At 36.4% G+C, this 27917-nt stretch overlaps 1 protein-coding gene across 4 annotated transcripts in view; it reads left to right on the forward strand.

Moving 5' to 3' along the window:
• Positions 1 to 27917, forward strand: part of LOC145664243 (centrosomal protein CCDC61-like) — a 94517-nt gene that overhangs the window by 16747 nt on the left and 49853 nt on the right. For 2 of the 4 annotated variants that reach the window (XM_081730732.1, XM_081730730.1), the window contains exons 2-4: positions 7896 to 7978; positions 18192 to 18364; positions 21890 to 22075. In XM_081730732.1, the coding sequence (XP_081586858.1) occupies positions 7955 to 7978; positions 18192 to 18364; positions 21890 to 22075 (383 nt within the window). In that variant the 5' untranslated portion in view covers positions 7896 to 7954. The remainder of the gene's footprint in view (positions 1 to 7895; positions 7979 to 18191; positions 18365 to 21889; positions 22076 to 27917) is intronic. The other 2 variants (XM_081730733.1, XM_081730731.1) reach the window with 2 other exon arrangements.

Below are 27917 nucleotides of genomic sequence, written 5' to 3' on the forward strand. Positions count from 1 at the left end.
TGATTGATCTAATGATTTTGCTGTATGATCCAAAGCAGTTTTCCATCTCAGTGATTGCCTTATGAATAGTAGGCAGAAAAATGTCTTTTAGTATATTATCTTTAGAAAATTCGTTTTCTGCCTCCAATGAAGGAAGAAATTCATCCAAAAATGAAATTGTAATATTTCGATGGCGAATGTCTAGTTGGTTTCTCCGGCGCTGGGATTTTAAGGTCATTTTCTTTGCATATCTTCAAATATTCTTGATAAATTTGTTCAAATGTTGTTCGTTGAGAGTCATATTTTCCAAACTTCATCTTCGACAGCGTTTGAACTAGTGAATCTACAAAAATCAAACCTTCCGACATCTCTGCATCTACTTAATATAAGGCGAAGCTCAAAGTTATAGCATGGCACCAGTTATCTCAAATTTTAGCAGCCCGACAACATTCCCTCTTGTACAGATTACACTAATTTGCCGGATGGAATGATGGCACGAGATAAATATCACAAGTTCCAGATTTTGTTTAATACCGCATAATAGTATAAATAGTTCCTTGGTATATAAACTGTATTAATAATAATAATAATAAAGTAAAAAGTGACGGACAAGGACATATGTTCTTAAGAGACAAACGTCACACAGAAACAGGAACTGAACTCTAACAGGACACTGATTTGCCGTCCCAGCCCACTTTAAATTTTAAGCCTTGCTCTTGAAGCTTAAGTTTTACTTTAAAGTAAGTTGCCAATAATTATCATGTATTCTTAATATTTCAGAAAATTGTCCCGATTTCACACTGAAAATATGGTAGCCTAATCAGTGAAGAAACTAGACATTTGGCGCCCAGGGAAAATTTTATCGATTAGCACCCCCTTCATATACATCTACACCAATAAACACATAAATTAGTGTGCTGGCGCCCTGGTCAACCTCTTGTTTGATCTGGCCATAGTTCAATTATTTTTGGTTACTTTTATCCTTGAGCTCTAAAACTGAGTAATGAATTTGCCTTTTCTTCATTAAAATGAAGTGAACACTCTTTAAATTAAAAAGATGAATTGTTTTTCTTTCCCTAATACAATCAGTGACAGAACATACATTTCAATGGGAACTTCATACAGCAAAAAAGTATACGTGCCCTTTGATCTCTTTCATTTATTTGCCTTCACATTTTTTTAAAAGAATTTGACGTGTATTCAAATACACAAGCACTTTATACCTACACCGAATGGCCAAAGCTCAGCAGTAGAACATCAGCTTAACATTCGGAAGATGGTGTGATCAATCCCTCGTGGGTAAATATCTCGACTGAAGAGTTTACAAAGATTTTTCTCGGTGTCACTAGAAAAATTTTTATGGCCTCATTGACTCATTTCCCTCATTTCTATCCCCTGAGCCTCTGATGTTTCAAAGCCTTAAAATAAATTCAAAAGTAGTTGAAGTAACTTAACACTACTATCCTGTAGTCGATGCTAAATTAATATTGTTAGTTTTGAGATTAGATTTAAAGGGTTATTAATTAATATATCCAGTTGAAAATTCATGTCACCATTGATTTACTGTTCTGCATAATTCCTACAATGTAATTTTCTTAGAAATGCATATTTTGACGAAGAACAAATATAAAATTGTGATAAAAGTGGGTATTCACTGACTGAACTTACTGATTGGAATATCTGTGGACCAGTCTCACAAACTCCTGATATATCTCTGATTACTAAACATGAGATAACGGGATGATGCGACCTGGTCAAGGGAGTAACTACCACTTTTACACAAAATAGCATTACTGCTGCGACCAAGTTGTATCAGCTCGGTATCTTGCCTTATGCTTAGTAATCAGGAGATTGTAGCACTGGCTCTGTGATAAACTTTGGAATTTCTCTAGTAGTAGCAGTTTTGGGATTAAGCTATAGTTAAAATCGTTTAAAAGAAAATATTTCTGAACGATTTATTTATAAAGAATCACTGATTTTTGTTAGCCTCATAGGTCCACCAAGCGCTGACTCTGTTTTCCTTGGATATATGTATGAAAGTACGTCTCTAAGATTAGAGACAAGATCAGAAGGTAATCGAGAAAGAGAACCAGTATAAGTAGCAAAGAGTAGGTGTTGGTAGTATTTAGTATCTTAATTTTCTTGAACGATTGGGATACGAACAACAGAGAAAATGAAAATAATTTTTTTTAAAACTTTTGCGCTCTTCTTTTACTGTATATTAAACAAGACGGCTCGACATTAAGATTATTTGATAATAATAATAATACTAAATTATTTAATGGATGCTACACATTTGTTCTATGTCACCATAATCAATGAGAATTAATTACTTAGTGTACAAAAACTTCTTTCGCCCAACGCCAAGTGTACTGTTTTACTGCAGTGTATGCAGTGTGCGAATTAGATAATCTATATTGGGGGGGATAAAATTAGGCCAAAGGACATAGTCTGAAGGTTCAAATTTCAAAATGAGACAATAAATGCCTTACCACCCATATATATATATATATATATATATATATATATATATATATATATATATATATATATATATATATATATATATATATCTTATATATATATATATATATATGTGTGTGTGTGTGTGTCTGTGTGTGTGTGACATCTGTAATAAATAAGAGATTTATTAATTCAATAAATCTACCGACAATAACTATGCACATACATATTGTCTGACATACACACACCCCACTAATCCTTCTGAACGTGTTTTAATGTTGTACTCACTCTTGTCCCCGTAGCTCTCTAAGGTTTATTTAGTTAATAATTCGGCTCGAGCGATAGCCATGATCACAAGCATATGTTAATTTTTCCACTCATATTGAAAGCTTCACTTTGCATTAATACATACAGGCTGCGAAAAGAAACCTACTTCAGTCTTGTGAAAACCACTAAAATTATCAGTTAAACCGGACATATCTTTTTTTTTTTTTTTTAAAGAAAATCTAGATATTAGCGTATCAAAAAAGAAATGGATTGTTGCTGGTCCCGATTTCTCGCATCAAGGTCAAATCGAAGGCCAAATATTTAGAATCTCTCAATTTAAATTTCGAGCTTGTGCTTCTACTTCCCGCTAAAGCTGTGCTCATTACGACTTTTTTTTCTCCAAATATCGATTCCGTGATGGGCACAGAAAGTCAACACTTAAAAATTACTTTACTGTTAGGTTGAAGATGAGTTGATTCACTATGGGCTACGTTATTCAAATAAGGTAAAACATTACACTGAAGTTTTTCAGACAACATTAATTGCGTGGACAGCAAACTGTACAGCGAAAAGATGGAAAAATGAAGGGTTAACTTTAAAAAAAACCCGCTCCAGTTGAAATGTTTATACAGACACGGACAATGACACGGAGAACCAGTCGTATTAACAAATGCTGAAACAAATCTTGAATTATTCGCTTATTCACCTAAAAATACCCCTCATTAACATGTCTGCTCACTAGGAGCGTATCCCCAGCGTATACGTTAACATATACTTACGAGAGAGTACCTATATCTCAGATTTTGAGTACAGTTTCAAAAGTTCATTTCCGTAAACTGTAAAAGCAGTGATTACTATGCTAATTATCACAAATTAAATGCAACTTTTGAGTTGCATACACACAACCTACTAGGGAATGAAGACCATGTGCTAACAAAGAGTACACTGGAAAATGAAATAACATGTTATAACAAAAATTAAAATAAGATGATAATCGATACAAATATAGAGGATGAATATGACATATCCGAACTTCGCCAAGTATGGTAGAAGAAGCTATTTGTTTACTTCTTCTTGGCCAACCGCTAAGAACATTTATAAATCTATATGTGGCTTTGTTATACGCAATTAGTACATTCAAATTCACAAACGATAACGAACTGAAGGGTACGAAGGTACAGTTGCAAGTAACAACCGTAGTCATAATAATATAGTTCTACTAAACAACGTTGAAAATAGTGGGTAATTAGGTGGTAAGTAGAAATGACCAAAACTGAACAGTTTACATCGATCATTTCGAAATACAGCTAGAAGATTAAATTTACAAGAAATAGCAAAAATCAGTGAAATTTGGAGTTATACTAAGCATAGTTTGAGGGGGAAAGCGAGCATCCCCGGTGGGAATACTTCAGCTGACTTCTTTGGGGGGGAACAAAATGATATTGAGGGGGAAAATCCCCCTCACCCCCCCGGTAATTCGCACCATGAGTGTATGTTATTTGTAAGTAAACATCTCTTATTTAAGTATGACTTTCAACATCGAAGCGAATAAGAATGCCGACTGATTTTGCTTTCTTCTGGTTCTTTGTCGAAAACAAAGAAGATAATCAGATAAGGGACAGGTTAAAAGGAACGTTCAGATGGTGAGGTCAATGTATACACCTTACAGATTTCGATAAATTAGACCTAGCTGTGCTACAAACAAAAACGAGCCTGGAGCTTTTTACTCGGAACGCAAACTATTGCAACGTACGGTATTCCGTAGTTGGTAGCTCTGTTGTCGAGAGATGTTTCGGAAGTAGTTTCACTTGTGGTCACTATCAACTCTCCGTTTGTCGACATATAGCAGTATCAGTTTGTGTGGGGTTGCCACTAGGGGGGCCAAGAATTTGAGTAAGGGGGCCTGGCTCCACCACTGATCTTAATGTAGTAAATGAGGAAGTATTTCTGAAAACTGATTAATCAAGTTTGTCAGTTGTGAATTTGAATTCTTTACACGCAATATCGATTTTTCTGCCCCCTAAGCTCTATTGAATCTTTCACTTCACTATCATACCATTGACATGCGATGATATACAGTATTTGTTATTATAGCTGAAAAGGTGAAGGGATAAGTGTAAAAGAATTTGTCCAAAGACAATTTCAAATATTTGCACTGGCGCAAATCGCGGTGGGAGGAAGGGGACATGTCCCCTCCAATCTTGGAACTGAGGGAAACTGTCCCCCCCAATAATCCGATTTGAAATGTATCTTTGGGGGAGAAATGTGATGATTTGTGTCCGATTGCCACAAAGAAAAGTGAGATGAAATTGATACTCCCCCAGAATAAGCCTCAAATCTGCCCGCCTTCCAATATTGAAGACAACTCTGCTCCCCTGATCCTCCACAGCATTGTTTTTCAACTTCATAACTATTTTGAATATCGTTTAAAATATTGTATGTATATATAATAAATAAACAGAGATTCGAAATAAATAAGATCGATATTACAAATATTCAGCGGCACAAATCTGTTTTCACCATTTGTAATATCGATCTTATTTATTTCGAATCTCTGCTGTAACAGGTTTTAAAGACAAAACTGTTCTTATTTGATTCGTGAATTAGGTTGATTTCACGATAATTTTACATATAAAATTTACACATGTTTCAAAATTCAAAGACGTGAGTGGTGTGAAAATGAAAAAGTGTATTTGCTCTGTACATTTTATGTATAATGTAAACTGATATCTGCTAGAAGTAACTGTGATATTTAAATTATATTCCATAAAGTAAAAGCTTAAAATGGCAGTCAATATAAATTAATTGTGTTAGTGCAAGGCTAGTTTCTTAACAAATCGTTCATAATAAATTTGATTCGGTATTTTTACAATTTGTTCTGGAATAATTAAATATTGCATACAGTGAGGGCATTCAATAACTAGTATAGTAGCATAATTTAAGCCTGTCTCTGTAATTATGAAATTAGGAGACCATAATGTACCCTATTAAACTCGCCGAATTCAAACATAGGTGCTGTAATTAAAATTTCTACGTCAAAAGTGACTTTGCTTTAACGTAAGTGGTAGAAAGCAGTGGCAGATTCAGAAGGGTCATATGGAGTGAGCGGGATCCACTAATGGTATAAAGCAAATTATTATAGTGGTTTTGTAATACCGTCGAACTTGAAAAAAAATCGAATACCCTGTATTTACTCTATATGTAGATAAACCCTTACAGTTCCCATAGGCTCTAGGGCATCTTCTATCATTTCCGTATAATCGTGGCGTGGGGTCGTTTTCACTGGGTGTAGTTTAAATGACTTTTTGAAATTCATTTACCTAGTTAATATTGCATATATATAAAAGAATTTATTTATTTATTTATTCCACACACTGTTCTTTTAAATTAAAATATACAAAAGTGGTCTGTAAAATTAATATCTGATGCTGTTTAGGATGTACGGTCTACTGCTGCATTACTGAAACAAAATATCCTGTTTAAAAATATCGTAGTTATTTCTTATGAGGAATCAACTTGACCACACCACAAGTAAGGCACACATCAACTGATGATTACAGTTAGACTTCAAAATCATTGTCTAATGTAGCAGATTAAGATTCCTGAACATGAATTCTACTTCCAATGCTATACATATTGCAGCTTCGCTTGTGTTGTTCTGATATGGATAAACAGAATACGATGATCGGTTAGAAAATTTCTAGCTTTATCCAAAAGGGAGAATTTCTGATTCATGAAACTTTCGTAGGTTAGAGAGTAGGTCTACTCGTTATAATGTTAAACTACACCTTCTCTGCAAGCGGAATTGTGATTCAAGATGGAGGCATCTGTAAATGAACAGAGGATCGTCGATTATATAGTGATTCAATATTTTTTTCCTGAAAGATCGAGCGTACAAATAGATTTATGTGGACATACAAAACGCCTTACAAGGCAATATGAGGTGGTAGATGATTAAAATGAAACGTGAACAACAGTCCCATACTGAAGAACCTTGAACCAAGCGACCATGCGTCCGCCGAGTGCTTCCACATACATCACGAAAATGCATGATATTAACATTTCGGATCGCGGATTAACACAACAAGCTATTGCAACACGTCTAGGCATTTCTAAAGAGAGCATACATCTATTTGTTTGTGACTATTTAATCATGTACAAGGTATCTGCGCATTAGGTTCCCCGAAACTTGATATTTGGCCAAACACACGAACGAGTAGTTCTCTTAGATGTAAATTTTAAACAGGCTTGTTACTCAGGATGAAACGTGATACCATTATTTTGATTCAGAGACAAAATAGTGGTAATGACAGTAAAATCATTCTTCATCTCCTCCCACAAAGAAGTTTCATTACGAACCTTCCACGGAGAAAAATAATGACGTCAATTTACTGGGACGCACAGGGTATTTTCATCGAATTAATGCCCAAAGGACAGATCATTCATGCATACTATTATTACAATGTGTTGCAGCAACAGATTCAGTTGAATTGTCCTGTCAAACCGGAACGCGGTGTCCTCTTTCTTCATGATAAGGAGTCGTGCCAAACTGCTCGCCAGACATGCTGCAACTGAATGTCTGTGGCTTTGATTTGACTCAACTTCCTATATTCGTCCAACGTAAAACTTTTAGATACCATCTATTTCCTGTTATGAAGACAAGCCTGATGAGCAAACTTTTCCACGCGGATGAAACTGCAATGGACGCTCTAAATGTCTGGTTACACATTCAGGGAGAAACCGTTTTTTATAGTGGTAGAGAGAAACTAGTACACTATTGAGAAAATTGTATTCAAACTCAAGGAAACTATAGGGAACTTACATAAATTTTCAACTGGTTAATGCATTCCCTATCAGCCCAGAAACTGTACAGCCGACCCTTATTCCTTGTGAATAATTTGAATCTGCTTTCTCAAAACTAAGCAATGAAATAAGTGTCTAAAAATCATATTACTTTTGCTTTGGTCTTTATTTTAACCAATATTATCTACATAAACAATCCATTTTACCAATATACACTGCCAATTTTACCAATATTAAGGCTAAATTTAAAATATTCAACCAAATATTTAATATTTGGAAAGCATCAAAAGGCAGTTATACCTTCCTGCTTGTTAAAATGTCCAGTAACTAGAAACACCATAAACTAGGAGGAACTGACTATATGCATTTGTATTTTCTTGCAGATATTGAGAATCTTACACATAAAACAGGAAACTTCAAACAATTTGATATATTTGTAAACATGTTGAAATCAGCGTTGTTAAAGGTAAGGTAACAGTTTACTAGCCTATGTTTATATGATATCATGATTTCCTTTCTGTACATTCTGCACAAAATTATTATTCCCTAAAATCTTAATTGTGCTAGTACTAATAAAGTTTAGAACGAAGTGGTAATGCTGGTGCATTATGTAATAGGCACATAAATATAAATATTTAAGTTTATGCTTTCTTATACACAGTGCAGCAATAAAGTTCCTGAGTTCAATTTTTTGCGACTAGTGAAAGCGGCACATCACAAGAACACCAGCACAGCGACTGAATTGAGTGATTGGAGCAAGTTTGAACATGCTGTGCCCAGCAGTCAAACAGTAAAATTTAACAGTACTGCACGCCACGCTGTAACTCGGTCCTGTTTTCGGAACGGATCTGAGGGCTTGGAAGTAAATTTTGTGTAAAATTGGTAAAAATCAGTCATGGAAGCTTATGACCTGCTATAGAATACTTACGGACATAAAGTATTGTCTGAAACAGCGTTTCTAAACTTTTTTCAAGGGGGCACCGCTCTTGTTAGTCTTGTTTTCCTTGAATGCAAATTTATCAAGTATATTTATACGGTACTTTTTTGAGTAGTATTAATTAACCCTACAATCACACCATGGGGTCACCGGCGACCCCAGTGCATATAAAATGCGTTCTGCGGCAGCGCCGTTGTGAGAGGGAAACACAACATTTCGTCTAGCTTCAGTTCGGTGCATGCTGTTGACACTGCAAGTTGCATTGTTGTGTTGGTGCGGAACGTTCTGTGTTATTTTGAGTGCTCGGGTCATATATGACCCCACGGTGTGATTAATGAAACATAGTTTGTTTTGAATGGCCATATAACAAATCATTTTCTAGTGGGCGATTTTTTTTTTTACGAATGGCGGCATCAAGGAAGTTTTCTAACCAGGAAGATATTGTACGCATTTTAGAAGAATCAGATGATGATCTGTCCGATGCTGATGAACTGTTAAGTAAAAATGAGGATAACGAGGAGCAGGATGATGATCAGGAGGATGAATTTGAAGCTGGTGTTGATAACGATGATGTTGGCGACTTGTTACAACATAAAATGGGAAGAATGGCAGTAAGTGGTACACTAAACCCTTCCACCAAAAATCCACTAGAACGTTGAAAAAAACATTGTTATTCATCTCCCAGGGCCCAAGAAGGAAGCGAAACAAAGAACCGATGCAAAGGACATTTGGCTACTTTTTTTTTTTTTCAGATGACATTTTGAACACAATTGTGATTTTTACCAATGAAGAAATAGAAGAGCAAATAACGAGAGGTTGCCAAAACAGCTAAGGAACAATATTCTTCATGTTCTTGGCATCGAAGAGGAACCGGTACAAAGTGTGACACCAGTTGGACGACCAGGTAGATGTGCTTTCTGTAGCCGGAAGAAAGACAGAAAAGGAGTAGCAGTGTGTTACTTGTGTAAGAGAAGTGTGTGTGCTGAACACCGACAAAACATTTGCGAGAATTACAAAATGTAAACAATGAAAAGTGCTTCATTTATATCCATGTAGAACAATGAAAATATCAAACAATTGAAACCCAATGAAAACATTTAATATTGTTATTATGTAGAACTCGTGTATTTTAGACTAATTGAATAGTCGGTAAAGAAACAAATTATGTCAACTTATATAAAATGTGATACATGAAATGTATAAGATTATATAACCTAATAAACCTCACCTAACCTCACCTCATTTAACCTTACTTAACCTAATCTAATACATATAGATATAATCAAACATATACATACATATATACACATACATACATAACCTACATAAACGTATATAATCTAACAAACTACACATTATCTATCCTAAGTTAACCTAACCTAATATTATCTAATCTAACATAATATAACCGTATCTAGTCTAATAAAACGACTCTCCAGACTGGGGTCGTATATGACCCCACGGTGTGATACATGTCCTAATGAAAGCACGGTGTGGTTGTAGGGTTAAACATATTTTAATAGAAGAAAACACATATTAGTTGTTTTTTTAATAATTGAAGACTGCCAAGTATTAGAATTTATGTAATCTTCACCTTATTAAATTGTATAGTCTAATATTCATATCAGATCAAATCTATAGTGTTTGATAAAAATATTAGTCGAAGCCGTGGTGGCTCAGTGATAGAACGATCACGTCTGGTGGGTGGGATCCTTGATTTGATCCCAATTTCCACCTGTGGTGGACAAACACATGTGCTTGAGTATTCTCGGGGTTCTCCAGCTTTCACTCACTTTCGTCATTCTACCATTACAATCCATCTCATCATGACCGGCTCTCTTACAAGCAATGTACAGAACAAGGCACGATCAGATCCGACTCAAACTTCGCCCAGAGAACACATAATAGAAAAGAAGAAAAAATGCTAAATTGGAGCTGCCCCCATCCAGAAACACCGGAGATATGCTCCGCAACATAACGCACTACGCGACAATATGATATAAGGTAAACATCGCAAGATTCCAGTTTATGTTGGAAACGGAAAGGATGGGCAGCACCAAGATATCAAGATATTTGATATGCTATAACACTGACTTGGCGGCCATTTTGAAAGCCGCCATATTGGATATAGCGTAAGGTATTGAAATGAGAAGCGGGGTGTATGATATATCAATGTAAGGTAAAATGCAAAAGGAAAACCAATGATGTAACCGCGAAAAACATATATGTAATGGTATGGACGGGACGAAGTGTAGAAGACGGGCAAAACAAACGTGTATTCGAAGGGCAGAATAATAGGGCAAGACTCCACGATAAATGGTACGCGACAAGTAACTGCAACAGTGTCTGTGCATGGAAGTGCATCCGCCTTGACAGATTATGCCTTCCGAGGATACTGGTGCCTTTCTCTGATATTGTGACTGTTTGGGACCGTCGTGAAACAGTGTAGCAAACCGTGCAAAGGAAAAGATACATTTGTAAAGAAATGTAAGCTAGAACAGGGCTGTCCTTTCTCATCCGTACGCACTTTGTTTCAGATAGTGTTGTTTAAACAAACGTGGGCCGAAATGTCTCTTTTTCACACGAAACAGCAAGAAAATTGAACAAGAAACGTACAAAACGTCGTCCAGGAGTGGGCTTCAATCACAGGTAGGTCACGCTTTTGATCACCAATCCAAGATGATATGTCCTACACTCCGGAGTGAGGTGCCGAATTGCTGTTCCATAAGAGGTAGTCCTTTGTAGATTATGTAGTCTCCAAACGAGTGATCATATCGCGGGTTGCAATTGTGGTTTTCACTTTTCCAAACGGAATCCCAATATCCTCGGAAGGCATAATCTGTCAAGGCGGATGCACTTCCATGCACAGACACTGTTGCAGTTACTTGTCGCGTACCATTTATCGTGGAGTCTTGCCCTATTATCCTGCCCTTCGAATACACGTTTGTTTTGCCCGAGTCTTTTACACTTCACCCCGTCCATACCATCACACATATGTTTTTCGCGGTTACATCATTGGTTTTCCTTTTGCATTTTACCTTACATTGATATATCATACACCCCGCTTCCCATTTCAATACCTTACGCTATATCCAATATGGCGGCTTTCAAGATGGCCGCCAAGTCAGTGTTATATCAAATATCTTAATATCCTGGTGCTGCCCATCCTTTCCGCTTCCGACATAAACGGGTATCTTGCGACGTTTACCTTATATCATATTGTCGCCTGGTGCGTTATGTTGCGGAGCATATCTGCGGTGTTTCTGGATGGGACAGCTCTGATTTGGCGTTTTTTCTTCTTTTCTATTATATGTTCTCTGGGCGAAGTTTGAGTCGGATCTGATCGTGCCTTGTTCTGTACGTTGCTTGTTAGCATCGATGCATAATCATAGTCTGGAGGAAAAACCCTACTTTTGGACCAAACCAAAAATGTCAGTATGTCAACTGTTTTTCAATGGTTTTTACCTCATTTGAGGGTGCTGAATCTGAATCTGCCGGGCGTACAAATGTACACCTTGAGCATTTTGAGTAATTCAAGATGGCTGCCAATATGGCGGCTGCAAAAGTGATAGGAATATTTTTGTATATTTTATCAAGATGGGTATCAAATTATATGTTTTTGGGGTTGCAGATTCCAATAATAATGTCAAAAATGTTATGAAATTGATATAAATTGAGATATTTAATATGGCGCCCAATATGGCGGCTGCAAAAGAAGTTTATGTTGTCATTTCTGAAACCTATTTTTGATGATATGATGGCATTACTGGAAGAAAGAGCAAAGACCAGCTGAACCTGCAAACTTTGGTTGGATGTTGTCGTTAAACTTGTTTTTATTATGATGCTTTACGTACGTGCAGAGAGAGAAAGTGATTTTCCGTTACATTTAGTAGCTGTAAGGTTGATGTTACCATATTTTTTTCTGCTGGTCACGTTAATTACGCTAGATATGGTCTTCTTTATCTGCGGTCAATGGATAAAGTGAAATACTAGAACGATTTATGAAAGGCGAACATGTTCTGCGTCACAAACCAGGTATCTGGAATGCTATATGGTCAGATATGTTCATTGAGAATACATTTATGTGTTGTGGTCATGGACCAGGAGGAATAATCGGACTTACACTAAATCCATCAGCAGGGAAGCGATGGGCTTTCAGCCTTCACACCTGCAGTTGTTTAGTAAATGACATTTATGTCATGAGAGATGCTGGACGAGATAAGGAAATAACTAAGCATAAGGAAGAAATGCCATCTTGAGTAAAAGGAGATGCTGCAGACCGAATTACGTTAAAGGAAAAGCTGTCTCATTGTATAGATTCTTTGAAGATCGATGATCACCAAAAAACTATTGTGAATATTGTGACAGGGAAAATTTGTTCCCAGAAAGTGAATGTTGATAATGCTGTTGAGATAGGTCAGAAGGTGTTGTGTTCTTACCAAGAAAAACTACCAACTGGTTTTCACGATCCAATCTCAACAACGGTTCGTAATGTTTCCTGCGATGACGTCCAAAGAACAACTAGTATTAGTGTCATTGACACAGAACTCTTGTACACGCGTGCAATGTGTCTCACATCTACAAGAGATATTGATGCTAAAGGAGTGATTTCATATGAGCTTGCCGCAGTCCCCACATCTTTGATGAATATGGGACTCTCAGATTCTGCAAAAGTAAGTCAAAACTGAAACAAATATTACAGGTAGAGAAGTCTATGAGATCTTACAAGCACGAAGATGTTATTATACTTGATGGTTGTGCTGTTTTGTGGGTGATAAACTGGCCACCTAACGGAACTGTTCTTGACTTCATAAAATTGTATCGGTCATATGTGCTTGAAAAATTGAACAAATGCAACGTGTACCTGATATTTGACAAATACAAGGAGTACAGCACCAAAGGAGGAATAAGAAGCATCAGAACAGGATTAACATGTAGCAGGTATCATGAATTGTCTTTCAACACGTCTTTGCCCTCCCAACAAGTTGTGCTGAATGTTACGAAGAATAAGGTACAACTAGTACGGCTGATCTGCAAGTATCTAATGACAGAAGGGTTGCCATCAGATTCCACCAAAAGCCTATTCATCACTGGACCAGAAGATGTTGCAACAGAAATAACTGCTGATTGTATCAAGGAACGTAAAGATATGAAAAACACTCACAGAAGAGGCTGATGTCATAATTATCACACAAGTAGTGATGGTAGCCAATCAGATGGACAAAAATTGTACAATAAATGTAATTAGTGATGACACGGATGTTCTTCCCCTCCTGATGTACCACTACCACGCACAAAAACTTACTTGTAACATTTTTATGGAGGCAACTCAGTCAGAGGGGAGTTATTGACATTGGATTGTCTGTGTCCAAAGACCGTAATATTGTTTTAAACTTACTAGCACTTCATTCTCTTTTTGGCTGCGATACAGTTCCTACTCTTTATGGCATTGGAAAGCAGAAGGCAATGAAAGTACTACAAAGTGGGAAAGAGCTTCAAAAGCTTGAAAATAAGACATCACTACTTGAAGATGTGATTCAGGAGGCAACTTAGTTTACAACTTCTTGCTATGGTAGTAGGATAACTGGCCCCACAATGTCTGATGTCAAAAGAGATGTCTGGCTGAAGAAATTATCAAAGAAGACTGCCGTACATATGCAGAAATTGAAGAGCTTGCCACCAACTACAGAGACATTCTCTGAAAATGTAAAAAGAACTCATTTCTAGGCTTGTATATGGAAACAAGCAAATAAACCAGACCCACCAGACATGGATCCGACACAGTTTGGATGGTATCGTGATGAGCTGAACAAAGCATTGGAACCAGTTACTGTACCACCGGAAACTGTGATGGTACCGAAAGATGGTGAGTTGCGGCTGTTCTTCTGAAAACATGTGTAAAGGACGTTGTGGCTGTGTGGCAAATCATAATAGCTGCACTGACTTCTGCAATTGTGAAGCCTCTAAACGATGCCAGAATATCTTCACACGTCAAAATACTAGGAATCTAGAAGACGAAAACATGGATACGTCTTCTGACGAAGACTGACAAGTGACTGATCTGTGATATTTATTATTTTGTTGCGGAGTAACATAGAAACTTCGGCATTTTGTATTGTAAATGTACATATTTCGCATTAATGTGGCCAGCAACATAATTCTTGATTAAGAAAACGTCCAGGAAGAAAAATATAAAAAAATCTTCAAACCTAAGTTTATGTTGTTTGCTTTCTTTTGCACACAGAAACGAATGGTTTTGTAAATAAATATAGAGAAGCCCAAAATGTGGGGAAAAAATGTTCTGGAGCGCAAACAAAGTGAGTTGCGGTGACAGAGAAAGCATCAACACCCAATCCAAAATTTCAGTGTATCAGATATTGTTCTAAGTATGTACCTCTTTCGAGGGTCGCGAATCTGAATATTCCATGTTGAATATATTGATTTCTATCAATTTCATAAGATCTTTGAAGTAACTATTGAAATCTGCAACCCAAAAAACATATAATTCGATACCCATGTCGATACAATACTCCAAAAATATTCTTTTTCAATTTTACGGCCGCCATATTGGGTGCCATATTGAATATCTAGATTTGTATCAATTTCATAACATTTTTGACATTATTATTCGAATCTGCAACCCAAAAAAAGATATAATTTGATACCCATCTTGATAAAATATACAAAAATATTCCTATCAATTTTACAGCCGCCATTTTGGCCGCCATCTTGAATTACTCAAAACGCTCAAGGTGTACATTTGTACACCCGGTAGATTCAGATTTAGCACCCTCGAATTAAATAAAAGCCACCGAGAAACATTAGACATACTGAAATTTTTAGTTTCGATGGATTTCCTCCAGACTATCACGGGAAGTTAAACTTTAAAAAATGCGTTTGAGATTTTCAAGTAGTCTATGATAAACAACTTGATTTTTTTGGTCTTTTTTTTTTGAGTAATCGAAGAGGAGCACAGTTTAAGAAACATATATCTAAACAACATGTTTGAGAGTGGCAGAAACGACTCTTGACAAACGACAGTCATTAGCGTTTATCAGTCGAAGGATGACAGATCAATAACCAAGATATACGTGCAGAAGTCACGAGTCAAATTTTCGTTGATTTTTTTTTTTTACATCAAGGGTGTCTGTCAGTCACCACAAATATATCCCTGAATAATACATTAATTTCATTAGTAGCAACTTTTATTTAGAGGTCATAAGCGACTCCTATTGCGAATGCTTTGTGCCAGACTACAATTACTCAGGTAAGGCCATCAGAATCTTCTCCACGATAAAGCTCTCATACAATTATAACACAGTGTTCGTAGCTTTCCTTAAAAAAATTCCCCGAGACTGACAGTTAATTTCCCTTTTCTTATCAAATTTTCCCTACTTGTTGAGTGTCCAATTCCTATGACAGAAATTATGTGATAAGATTAATTTAGCTATATTAAGGCAAGTCCCAAGCACATTTGTTTCATTAATTTTCTCTTTGCTTCCATTTATTTATGTTTACTTTCATTTTTAAACAAAAATACACACAAATACACCCAACGAACAATGGGTAAAAATTATTCTACCTTTTATAGAAACACACACACTATTGTTATTGTATTGGTTTATTTCTGAAGAACAAATAAAAAATTAAAACACCTATATTGGTCAGTCAGTCAGCGTGAGAATTTTCCTGGATTTCCACGTTTTATCGAAAAATTCCCTTTTCTCCTTTTGGCAAAATTTACCCTTGAAATTTCCCTAATCTAGATTAGGGAAATTTCCCTCAAACTACGAACTTTGCTATAACACTGTCAGGCGGCTTTCAACCAAGAAACATGCCACTGTCATCGATCACCCACCGTGCTACCAAGATGTGACTCTAGCGGACTATGAAAATGAACATTAAAGACTAGCTAATCAATAATACAGGTAATAATTATACGAATAAAGTACTGAGTAACTTGTGGTTATTATTTATTACTCAGGTTGTGAAATCCCAGGGGATGAGGATTCTTCCCTACCAAGAATCACACAAATGGTCACGCGTCTTTCCTCTGATTCAGATCCGGTACTGCTTGACTTCGCTGATCTCATAAGAAACGGAATTCTAGTGCGGCTAGTGCGTTGGCACCAAAAACCTCTCTTTTGTATCGTATTCATTACTTTCAATCACGACACAAGTAGTGCGTATTTACAATCTAAGAACTAGCTTCTCATTCTCACGAATTTATCTGACCACTAGAGATATTTCCATTGCTCAGCAATCAAATTTCTTTGCTTTCTTACCATTATTATCTCTAGGAATTTATTGAGTTTTCAGAGGCTTGGTGAAAGTTCTCCACGGAAAGAGGATTCCGAGGATCGATCTGATTCTGATGACACAATCTAGTACAGCCGAGGCATGTTCAATTGATTTCATATCCGGGGGCTGACTACCCATGACAGTTTTTGGATGCCATTTTGTCTTTGTCAGGTTCGGGTGTTTCTGTCAATATGACAAGGAGCGGCACCTTCGATAAAATTCTTTATTTTGAAAGAAAACCAGTGGAAAATATCTGTAGCAAACCCTTTTGCAAAATGTCAATGCAATCAGTGCTGTTAAGGGTGTCAACGCATTCAAGCAAATCAGCACGTCCAGATTCTAAATAGCTCTCCATACCATTGGGAAAAATGGTCCATGTTTGATCATTGGTTGTAAGCGGTCCACGTACAATTGTCGAAGGAGTTGTCTCCAGACCCATGTGCATCCACTTGATGAAAATTGGGGGGAAATAGATTCATCAGAGAAAATTACCTGGCGCCAAAAGTTAAAATCGTGCCGCACCACGTTAGTTCCCCATTGATTCCACTTAGCAATACTGTATTGGCTGTGGTAAGCAAGAATTTACATCATGTGGCTCCCTCATAGTAGTTTAGTTCATATTGATATCTGACGGTTACAATCCTGCTCACTTTCAAGTGTTCTGTCATGTCTACAGCCTTGCACTTGAAATTTTTCACACACACCTTTTGGTAGCCCTGAGTTAGTGTTGAATTGGGCTCGGTCAACCAGAACATGGACTCATATTTTCCTTTTGATGTCTTTAAACTGAGCAATAACCAGATTGATGGTCGGCAATAGAATTTGAGTTTCGCGAAATTAGTCTTTGGCTTGCACCGCAGTTACGTTGTTCCACTATCCGACCACATTTGAAATCGCTCAAGTTTTCGGCTCCTTTGGGTCGCAGCATCGTAATTTCGCTCGTAGAATTTTCACTTTTTCCACATCTGGAATAATAAACAAATTATGACCATTAATGACCTTCAAAACATTATATTGCAAGGTGTCTATTTACTTATGATATGGATCTGTATGAGTATAATTGATTTATTATCATGAACTGTAAGAGTATGTGACAACAAATCTGCATCATTCAAAAATTTTGAGCAATCACGTCCTTTATAAATGTTCTATAACTTTATCTTTAGACATTTTTTTTTCAAATACTATATTCTTCGTTCTTTCAAAATCGGTTCCACAAGCCTATGTATCAAAACGTTTACCTATTAGTGCGAGAAGCTTCCAAATGCTAAGTGAGTTTATCTTTTATATGTGGCTATATATATAAAAAGCACGTGTGCTCCGTAACGTACAACAAAAACTTATGCTAATAAAACGTTTTCAGAGATATGAATTCATATTATATATATAATTACCTACTGGTGGTAAAGATTATTATAAATGTTTTGTTACATTCTTACAGATCACACCTGCTGTAACCTTGGATCTTCTAACGTTTGAAGATTTAGAATCTCTGAGAAGTAGACGATTAGGTCAATCAATGAGTAATTGCTCTTTTCAGTACTATCAATCTGCTCAGAATCCTTCAAGTAACAAACGATATCTGATTCTCACTTATACTGTTGAATTTGATAGGTAAGTGCAAATCATTCTATATCTTCAATTTTCGAGCCATTTTGTGCGACAAATTGTTAAGATAAAATATTAAATGGAGGAGTCAAAAGTATGGTATAGAAATGGCATTAAAGCGACTCTGTTACCAAATTCAAGGAACGTAACAGTTTGCATGCGCAAAGTACTCCGTAATACTTGGTAGATGGAAGTTAGCCCTCGGAAATAAATTGTATTGTATTGAATTTATTTTGATCCTTTTTCATACAAGTTGTTCACAACGTAAACGTATGAGTTGGACACGTCATAAGAACACTGAATGTGTACATATGTATACATTTAAATCTACATGCAATATTAAAATAGTGTGAATTTATGTAAAAAAAAGTACAATTTTTCATTTTTCCAATTTACATACAACGATATAAAACAACAGTTAATAAAACGTTACATTATAGATATACAATATATATATATATCTATATATCTATATATATATATATATACATATATATATATATATATATATATATATATATATATATATATATATATATATATATATATATATATATATATATATATACACTTTAAACCTTATTTACTACAGGCGAGATATTCTTATACAGAATAGAAGCAGTGCTCGAGTAGGCAGTACTTGACTGTTTTATTGAAACCGAATATTTGTTTTTTAAAGTGGAAGGAAGCTTGTTATAAATATTCACTGCCATAGGAAATGTACTATTCTTATGTACTTTTAAACGTGAGGACTCTACATGAAGATCAGACGCTTGTCTTGTATTATGCATATGAATATCTGAGTTCAACCGAAAGCTGCTTGTACCTATCTGTATAGGGGCCTATCTTTTCTTACAAATTTTAGAAGTTCATATATATATATATATATATATATATATATATATATATATATATATATATATATATATATATATATATATATATATAAACATGGAAGAGGTTAGATTTCAAGAAATTTAAATAGAGGTTTACAAGAAGTTCGAGGTTTACTTTCGGTCATAAACCTTAAAGCTCTCTTTTGTAAAACGAATATGGAATTTAGCAGTGCAGTAGATCCCCAGAATATGGTAGATTATTCGATATTGCAGAGTATGTCAAACGATTTCTGCTGAATATTTATTTCGTACCACAAGTCCACTCTGGCGGAAGTTAAACGGGTGTTTCAAGACAAAAAGTCCACCCTGGCGTGTATAAGGCGGACTAATTAATCTCTTTTGGAGTTTCTCTTCTGTGACGGTCTCTCATGTGTGCGGATAGCACGAGAGATAAAATGGTTAGACAGGGTATGTGAGCAGAATAGTATTGCACGAATAAGGAAATGGATAAAAAGTTACCTTTCGACTGGATAACAATTTATTATAACAAATTAAGAAAATGCAACAACTAAATATATTTAACATTAGACTCAACAACCGAAAGGTTATGTAATGAAAATCCTTACTGTTGTACAATTCCCGTTTTGACTTCGCAATAGTGGAATATTATGTTTAAATTTGACCAAACAAAGGTTACTAATTTCGAAAGGTTTGTCCAAAATATGAATTTAATCCCTTCTAAAGAGCACATAGAAAATATGGGCAATAAGGACACGACCTTATGCCGAAAGCAACTGAAATCGAATATAAAAAATTAAATTAACTACAAACAAAAATACAAATAAATACACTACTTAAATCTATAATTTCTACATACGGTTGTATCCTCATTCTCCTATCTCCTCACACTTATACAAACCCTTGATTTACACAACGTTAAACTTTCACTTAATCACGTAATATCGAAACCACTGCAAACAAATTGTAAGAATTTGGAGATGTTAACGGTCCCCTTACCAAAACTGTAATACGACTAATCATCAGTAGCTATAACTTACAACATTTCTGATAGATGGCAGCACAATAATTTATTCATTGTCACACAACAAGCTGTTCTGACCTCTACCAGAAATAAGCTAAAGTCCAATGCCCCTACTTGTTAACTTGTTGTATATAACAAGTATGTTTTGAACTTCATCGTTACACTTCGCACATTTCGAATAGGTTCGTCATTATAGAGGTGTCCGAAGTTATTTGGAGCATTCTATTTCTGAAACTAAGAAACTAATATGCTCATGAGTAGATCCTTCAAAAATATATTTATACATGTGAATAAGGCATACCTTAAAGTTAGTCCAAATTCCAAGGATATTCACATATTTCTGCATATTTGTTACTTGAAGTCGTGAATCATTTGAATATTACTAACGTTCTGAAGCGATGATTTCTAGTGTGCTGGATACCCATTTTTTAGCTTTTCCGTGTATCACTCTGGAATATTCTTTTCTAGCATTAGACACTTAATCTATTGAGATGGTAATTTCACTCTTGTACGCTTTTCGACAATGATGAAACAATTACGCGTCTGGAAACTCAAGGTGCATCTCTCTACGAATTACTCGAACTTGGTAAGAAAATAACTTCTTTAAGTTCTCCCACCTCTTGAGAAAAGAAGTTACAGATGAATTGGATAGGAACTTATCTCAAATAGAAGACCAATTGATTTTGATTTGGTTTTAAGTTTAACGTCTCTTTTAGCAGCGAGGCTATATGAGACGGGATCTACTGACTAATGTGGAATCCGAACCACATAAGCTCCAAGTGGGAATCGAACCCTGGTCTCCCACGCCAAAGGCGTGTACGCTAACCGCTTAGCCACGAAGGAGCTCTTTAATAAAGACCGAGTCAATCAATCAAAACGTGTGTAGAATCACGGGGGTCACGGTGCCTCAATAGTACAGCGCTCACCTCTGACGAGTGGGGCCCAGCTCTAGCCAAGTGAACTTTGATGGACAAGCAGGACGTGCGTGAGTTTTCTCGGGATTCTTCCATTTTCTCCCACTTCCACTCTTCCATCATATCAACCACACATCCCTTAGCCTCAGTGCATAATCCTGGGATGTTGAATTAAAAAGATATATATCAGTATATGTTTGCCTGATGAATGTTTCGAACTTTCTGTAACATTGCACAAATATTATCCAAATATTCTCCACTTGATATTGAAAGAACGTTTTCGGCCTATAATCGTATTTTAACAGACAATAGAAGACGAAGTTTGACAGAAAATCTTGAAACCCCATAGTAGTGTACTGTTGAAATTTATTCTACAAATAGTAAACTTAAACGTAAATCTGAAACGAGAAACTCCTTAAGTTTTGTAGTACACATTTTCACACTTTTTTTAAATGCATATTTGTATGCATATTTTCAGTATTTTTAGTGCATATAAACCCATCGTGAGAATACAAATGCACAATATTGTAGAAATTTTAAAGGTAAATACAAAAATATATACAGTCTTCATTCCAGCCCTTGTTGCATTTAACGCCTCAGAATAGCTTCACGGAGTTATTATTTTCTTCTTAAAATTTTGTTAAAACTGGATTAGTCTATAAAAAAGGTGGTTCAAAAATATTCTCAACCTTTATGAATATGAAATTTCAAAACTTATCTCTGTTTCCTTTTCCAACAGGATAAACTATCCTTTGCCAATGGAATATCGTGGGCCACCGGATCCAAAAGTTTTACAAACAACCATTAGGCGTCTACAGTCGGAGGTCTCTCGCCTTCAAAGGCAGATAGAAGATAATATAATGTACAAAGGATGCGATCCGAATACCTGTTCTCATAATGAACGAGCCAAGAGTTTGGAAAAGAAGTAAGTGATTTAACACTCGATTTGAATATAAAATACATGAAGACGCTCGTACTTAATGCCAAAAATCAAGGATAATATGATATACAGAAATACTTGTAACTAACTTCTAACCGACAGATAGGAATGCAGGGCGATGTGTATAGTCCTTTTAAGTTCTTGTGTTTTTGGGGCATTTTTTAGACTGTCAGTCACGTCACTATTTGTCCTAGGATCATAATTCATACCTCATTCTCTTCAGAATAGAGCGGGTTTTCAAATGGTATCATTTACATACCCATACCGTATACCAGGAGAGGGAAAATTTGAGGGGAAAGGGGACATTTCCGGGAATTTTTTACACTTTGGGCCCCCTCTGGAACGACCCTGTGTGAATGTAGAGATCTGATAAATACCTCGGTGGACTGAATGTGTGTACCAAATTTCAAGCTTCTATCTTAAATAGTAAGGGCGGGAAAATATTTATCAATTACTCCCACAATGCCCCAAATTACCGCGAAAGACCCTGATCTCAGGTAAAAAATTTTTCCTGAGACATCCATATTCATCCTAGAATCATAGTTCGTTTATCATTCTCTTCAGCATAGAACTGCCTTTCAAAAAGTACCATTCACATGTCTTCATCATGTATATGAGGCGAAAAAATCGCAGAGAAGGGATATGTGGTTAAAATATCCCTTTTTAAAATATTTTGTCTCTGGACCCTCCCTGTGTTAACGCAGAGATCTGAGAAAATCTGATAAATACTACTCGGTGGAGTGAATGTTTGAGCAAAATTTCAGTCTTCTAGGTGCAAAAGTAAGCCTGCCATAAAATAAAAATATAGGCCTAACCAAATTTTTTTTCAGGATCTCAGGTAAAAATTTCCTGAAACATCCATATTCATCCTAGGATAATTGTTCGGCCATCATTCTCTTCAGAATAGAACTGCCTCTCAAACGGTACCATTCACATGTCTCCATCATGCATCTGAGGCGGGAAAATCGCGAACAAAGTGATTTTTTGGTTAAAATATCCCTTTGTTAAATTTTTGCCTCTCTGGACCCCCCTGTTTTAACGCATAGATCTGGAAAAAAATCTAATAAATACTACTCGGTGGAATGAATGTTTGTGTAAAATTTCAATCTTCTAGGTGCAAAAGTAAGATCGCCAAAAAATATACCTACAATACCCCCGATTCCCCTATAAAAACGGATCTTGGGTAAAAAAAATTTTGAGACATCCCTAATTACCCTAGCATCATTCTCCAGACACGTAGCCAGGGTTTCGTAAAGGTTGGTTCCGTGACATGAAGTACTGTAGTCATCACACCAGGGACTCGATTATTCTAAACTATTTTACTGGAACATATATTGGTTCGCTTAGCCAGGATTTCGTAATGCGGGGAGGAGGACAATAAAATGAGGATATGCCAGTAAGTATTTTAATTTAGAAAATAAGAAGAAATTTCGAGTAAAAGAATAAAAAAGTATTGGAAAACATTTTACAATATTTAAGTTCCTTCCTCTGTTCATGCAAATGTAACAATTTTCCTTTCATTATGACAACTATTATAAAAAGCAAATATTCACTATTATAGAAAGTACTGTACATATTCAATATTGTTTTGAAAAATATTTTACAATATTTGCGTTCCCTTCTCTGCTGAATCAAATGTTAACATAACTATCTTTCCACATAATTTTTTTGTTTTCATTCTTTCGTCAACTATTCTCTGCTCCAAATGACAGGTTAAAGAGCAGTAGAAAACTGTTTCTGAAATAACATATTTGATACTGCAGAGAAGCAATGGCATAAAATTATGATTAAAAATGTCTACGGTGTTACAGAATGGCCCTATGCTTTCGAAAGCTTGAAATTTCCCTGACTAACATCAGAAATTATGAAAATTCCGTTTTTTTCTATAAATTTCAAATTCCCTGACTTTTCCAGAATATCCCGCTCATTCGCCACCATGTATTGTAAGTAATACAAATCTCCTCATAAGAAAGAGTAAAATTGATTCTTCTTTTTCTCGTTTTTTTTTTTGTTTTATCCTTCCTTAATTTTTTTTTTCATTTCTGATCTCAAAGGAAGGCTCCGTACCTTCCCCCTATGCAGTGTGCGAATTAGATAATCTATATTGGGGGGATAAAATTAGGCCAAAGGACATAGTCTGAAGGTTCAAATTTCAAAATGAGACAATAAATGCCTTACCCCCCATATATATATATATATATATATATATATATATATATATATATATATATATATATATATATATATATATATGTGTGTGTGTGTGTGTGTGTGTGTGTGTGTGTGACATCTGTAATAAATAAGAGATTTATTAATTTAATAAATCTACCGACAATAACTATGCACATATATATTATCTGACATACACACAACCCACTAAACCTTTCTGAACGTGTTTTAATGTTGTACTCACTCTTGTCCCCGTAGCTCTCTAAGGTTTATTTAGTTAATAATTTGGCTCGAGCGATAGCCATGATCACAAGCATATGTTAATTTTTCCACTCATATTGAAAGCTTCCACTTTGCATTAATACATACAGGTTGCGAAAAGAAACCTACTTCAGTCTTGTGAAAACCACTAAAATTATCAGTTAAACCGGACATTTTTTTAAAAAGAAAATCTAGATATTAGCCTATCAAATAAGAAATGGATTGTTGCTGGTCCCGATTTCTCACATCAAGGTCAAATCGAAGGCCAAATATTTAAAATCTCTCAATTCAAATTTCGAGCTTGTGCTTCTACTTCCCGCTAAAGCTGTGCTCATCACGACTTTTTTTTCTCCAAATATTGATTCCGTGATGGGCACGGAAAGTCAACACTTAAAAATTACTTTACTGTTAGGTTGAAGATGAGTTGATTCACTATGGGCTATGTTATTCAAATAAAGGAAAACATTACACTGAAGTTTTTCAGACAACATTAATTGCGTGGACAGCAAACTGTACAGCGTAAAGATGGAAAAATGAAGGGTTAACTTTAAAAAAAAACCCGCTCCAATTGAAATGCTTATACAGACACGGAGAACCAGTCGTATTAACAAATGCTGAAACAAATCTTGAATTATTCGCTTATTCACCTAAAAATCACCTTCATTAACATGTCTGCTCACTAGGAGCGTATCCCCCAGCGTGTACGTTAACATATACTTACGAGAGAATACCTATATCTCAGATTTTGAGTACAGTTTCAAAAGTTCATTTCCGTAAACTGTAAAAACAGTGATTACTATGCTAATTATCACAAATTAAATGCAACTTTTGAGTTGCATACACACAACCTACTAGGGAATGAAGACCATGTGCTAACAAAGAGTACACTGGAAAATGAAATAACATGTTATAACAAAAATTAAAATAAGATGATAATCGATACAAATATAGTGGATGAATATGATATGTCCGAACTTCGCCAAGTGTGGTAGAAGAAGCTATTTGTTTACTTCTTCTTGGCCAACCGCTAAGAACATTTATAAATCTATATGTGGCTTTGTTATACGCAATTAGTACATTCAAATTCACGAACGATGACGAACTGAAGGGTACGAAGGTACAATTGCAAGTAACAACCGTAGTCATAATAATATAGTTCTACTAAACAACGTTGAAAATAGTGGGTAATTAGGTGGTAAGTAGAAATGACCAAAACTGAACAGTTTACATCGATCATTTCGAAATACAGCTAGAAGATTAAATTTACAAGAAATAGCAAAAATCAGTGAAATTTGGAGTTATACTAAGCATAGTTTGAGGGGGAAAGCGAGCATCCCCGGTGGGGATACTTCAGCTGACTCCTTTGGGGGGGAACAAAATGTGATTGAGGGGGAAAATCCCCCTCATCCCCCCCAGTAATTCGCACCCTGCCCCTATGGCTATGTGCCTGTATTCTATTCAGAATAGAACTGCCTTTCAGACGGTACCATTCACATGTCTCCATCATGTATCTGAGGCGTAAAAATAGCGAAAAAAGGGATTTTTTGGTAAAAATCCTTTTTTTTAACCTTTTTGTCCCTCTGGACCCACCTGTGCTAACGGTGAGATCTGAAAAGAATCTGATAAATACTACTCGGTGGACTGAATGTTTGTGCAAAATTTCAATCTTCTAGGTGCAAAAGTAAGCCCGCCAAAAAATAATGAAAATAGCCTAACAAAAGAAAATATACTTTTTAAAGTTATGACGTCATCATCTCCTATGTTTCGACGCAGGAAGGCGTGAAACCGTTCGTAACGTGTTCTATGTGTAATGCCTCTAGACTTGAAAAAGCAAAGAAACCCGGACAAAAAAACTCAAATAGAAGAGTTATAACGCAAAGTTCCAGAAAACATCCGTATGGTCCAAATTGTATGATACCAAAAGACCGTTTTCAACGGGATAGAAACACACTTCGCTAGACACGGTAACTATTTGCGTTAATAACGATAAATGAAGTATTTGGTAGTGCAATATTTTAACGGAGGGTCTACCATAGTGGCATTGCAATACTTTAAGGAGTCACACATCTCAGGAAAACACTTCTGTAAACACGTTGAACATTTTATGTTCAAACAAAGTATCTTGCACATATAATAATTCTCCATAAAACCTGCTACTAACAAGTAACACTTCACATCGTTGCTGCCGGTCTGACGCTAAACTATACATTTTCGGAAAGCACTAGTCCTAAATAGGATAACTACACAGTGCGACGGTCAGACGTTGCCGCGTTCAGGACTTATGGAGCGTCAAACATTAACATGGGGTTTATGAGAGTTACAGGAAACGAAGAAGAACACAAGGTTTGTGACGTTTGAATCGACGTTGTCTGATTGAGCACTTGTTTGCGTAAGTTAAAGGGTACAATCAATGTGCAAATCGTCGAACAGAGCATGAGAGATGCAAAGAGTGCGCTCACAGTGTGCACACTTGACGAACGGTAGTTCGCCGCACGTGAAGCACACGTCACCTTCGTCGAGGGAGTCAAAGCAGTACTCGTGCGGAGAGATCCACATTCCCGGCTCCTCGTCCAGATAGCCAGCCTTGTGGAAAGCGTACCGGATCAGGTTCTTGAATCGGGGTGCGCTGAACTGGTAGAGTGAAAACGACTGTAGTGCCAGGAATCGATCGCGATGCCAGATATCCATGACACTGTCCATGGCCAGTGTGTCGGTCACAAAGCGTACAAAGGACTTGTACTGACGGAAGAAATGCACATCTAAAGGCTGAATCTTTCCAGTGCAACCACCAGGAATCAGTCTCTTGTGCAACGCAACGTCGGCAGGCTTCAGTGCGTTCGATAGATTGTCGTCCTTGTTCAGAGTCCACGAGTCCAATAGCAAAACGATCTTCTTCCGATCATCAGGCATGCTTGGCCAGAACACTTGCTCGTAGAAGTCCTTAAGGTCGTCCCTGTTCATGTTGGACGTTTTGCCAGCAAATGATTTGATGTTCGGTGGATCTGCAGGCTTGTTTCCCGGAAACTTTCCACTTGGTTCCGACACCAGTACATACATCGGCCGCAGAATCTCTCCGGCCATGGTGATCACGGGCATGATCATGTAGCTGTGGGTTGTTGCGCTCATGGATCCCACAACCGCTCGCACGACTGTTGTTCCTTTGGTACGGAGAGTGCGAGTACTCTGCAACAACTTCTTGAAGCTACTCTGATCTGCATTGGCAACCTGCGTTGGTGGGATGCTTTCGCTTGCAATGAGCTCGCGAGTCGCTAATACGAAAGCATCAGCCTGCTGCTGCAAGTCCAACTCTTTCAGTTGCCAGGTCCTGCCGACCCTGTGGGTGATTGCACGGTCCACGATGTTGTTGCGCTTCTTGAATCTGTACACCCACGACGGT

Source organism: Thermobia domestica, chromosome 11 (assembly GCF_964235325.1).
Source record: "Thermobia domestica chromosome 11, izTheDome1.hap1.1, whole genome shotgun sequence".
NCBI classification, from domain to species: Eukaryota; Metazoa; Arthropoda; class Insecta; order Zygentoma; family Lepismatidae; genus Thermobia; species Thermobia domestica.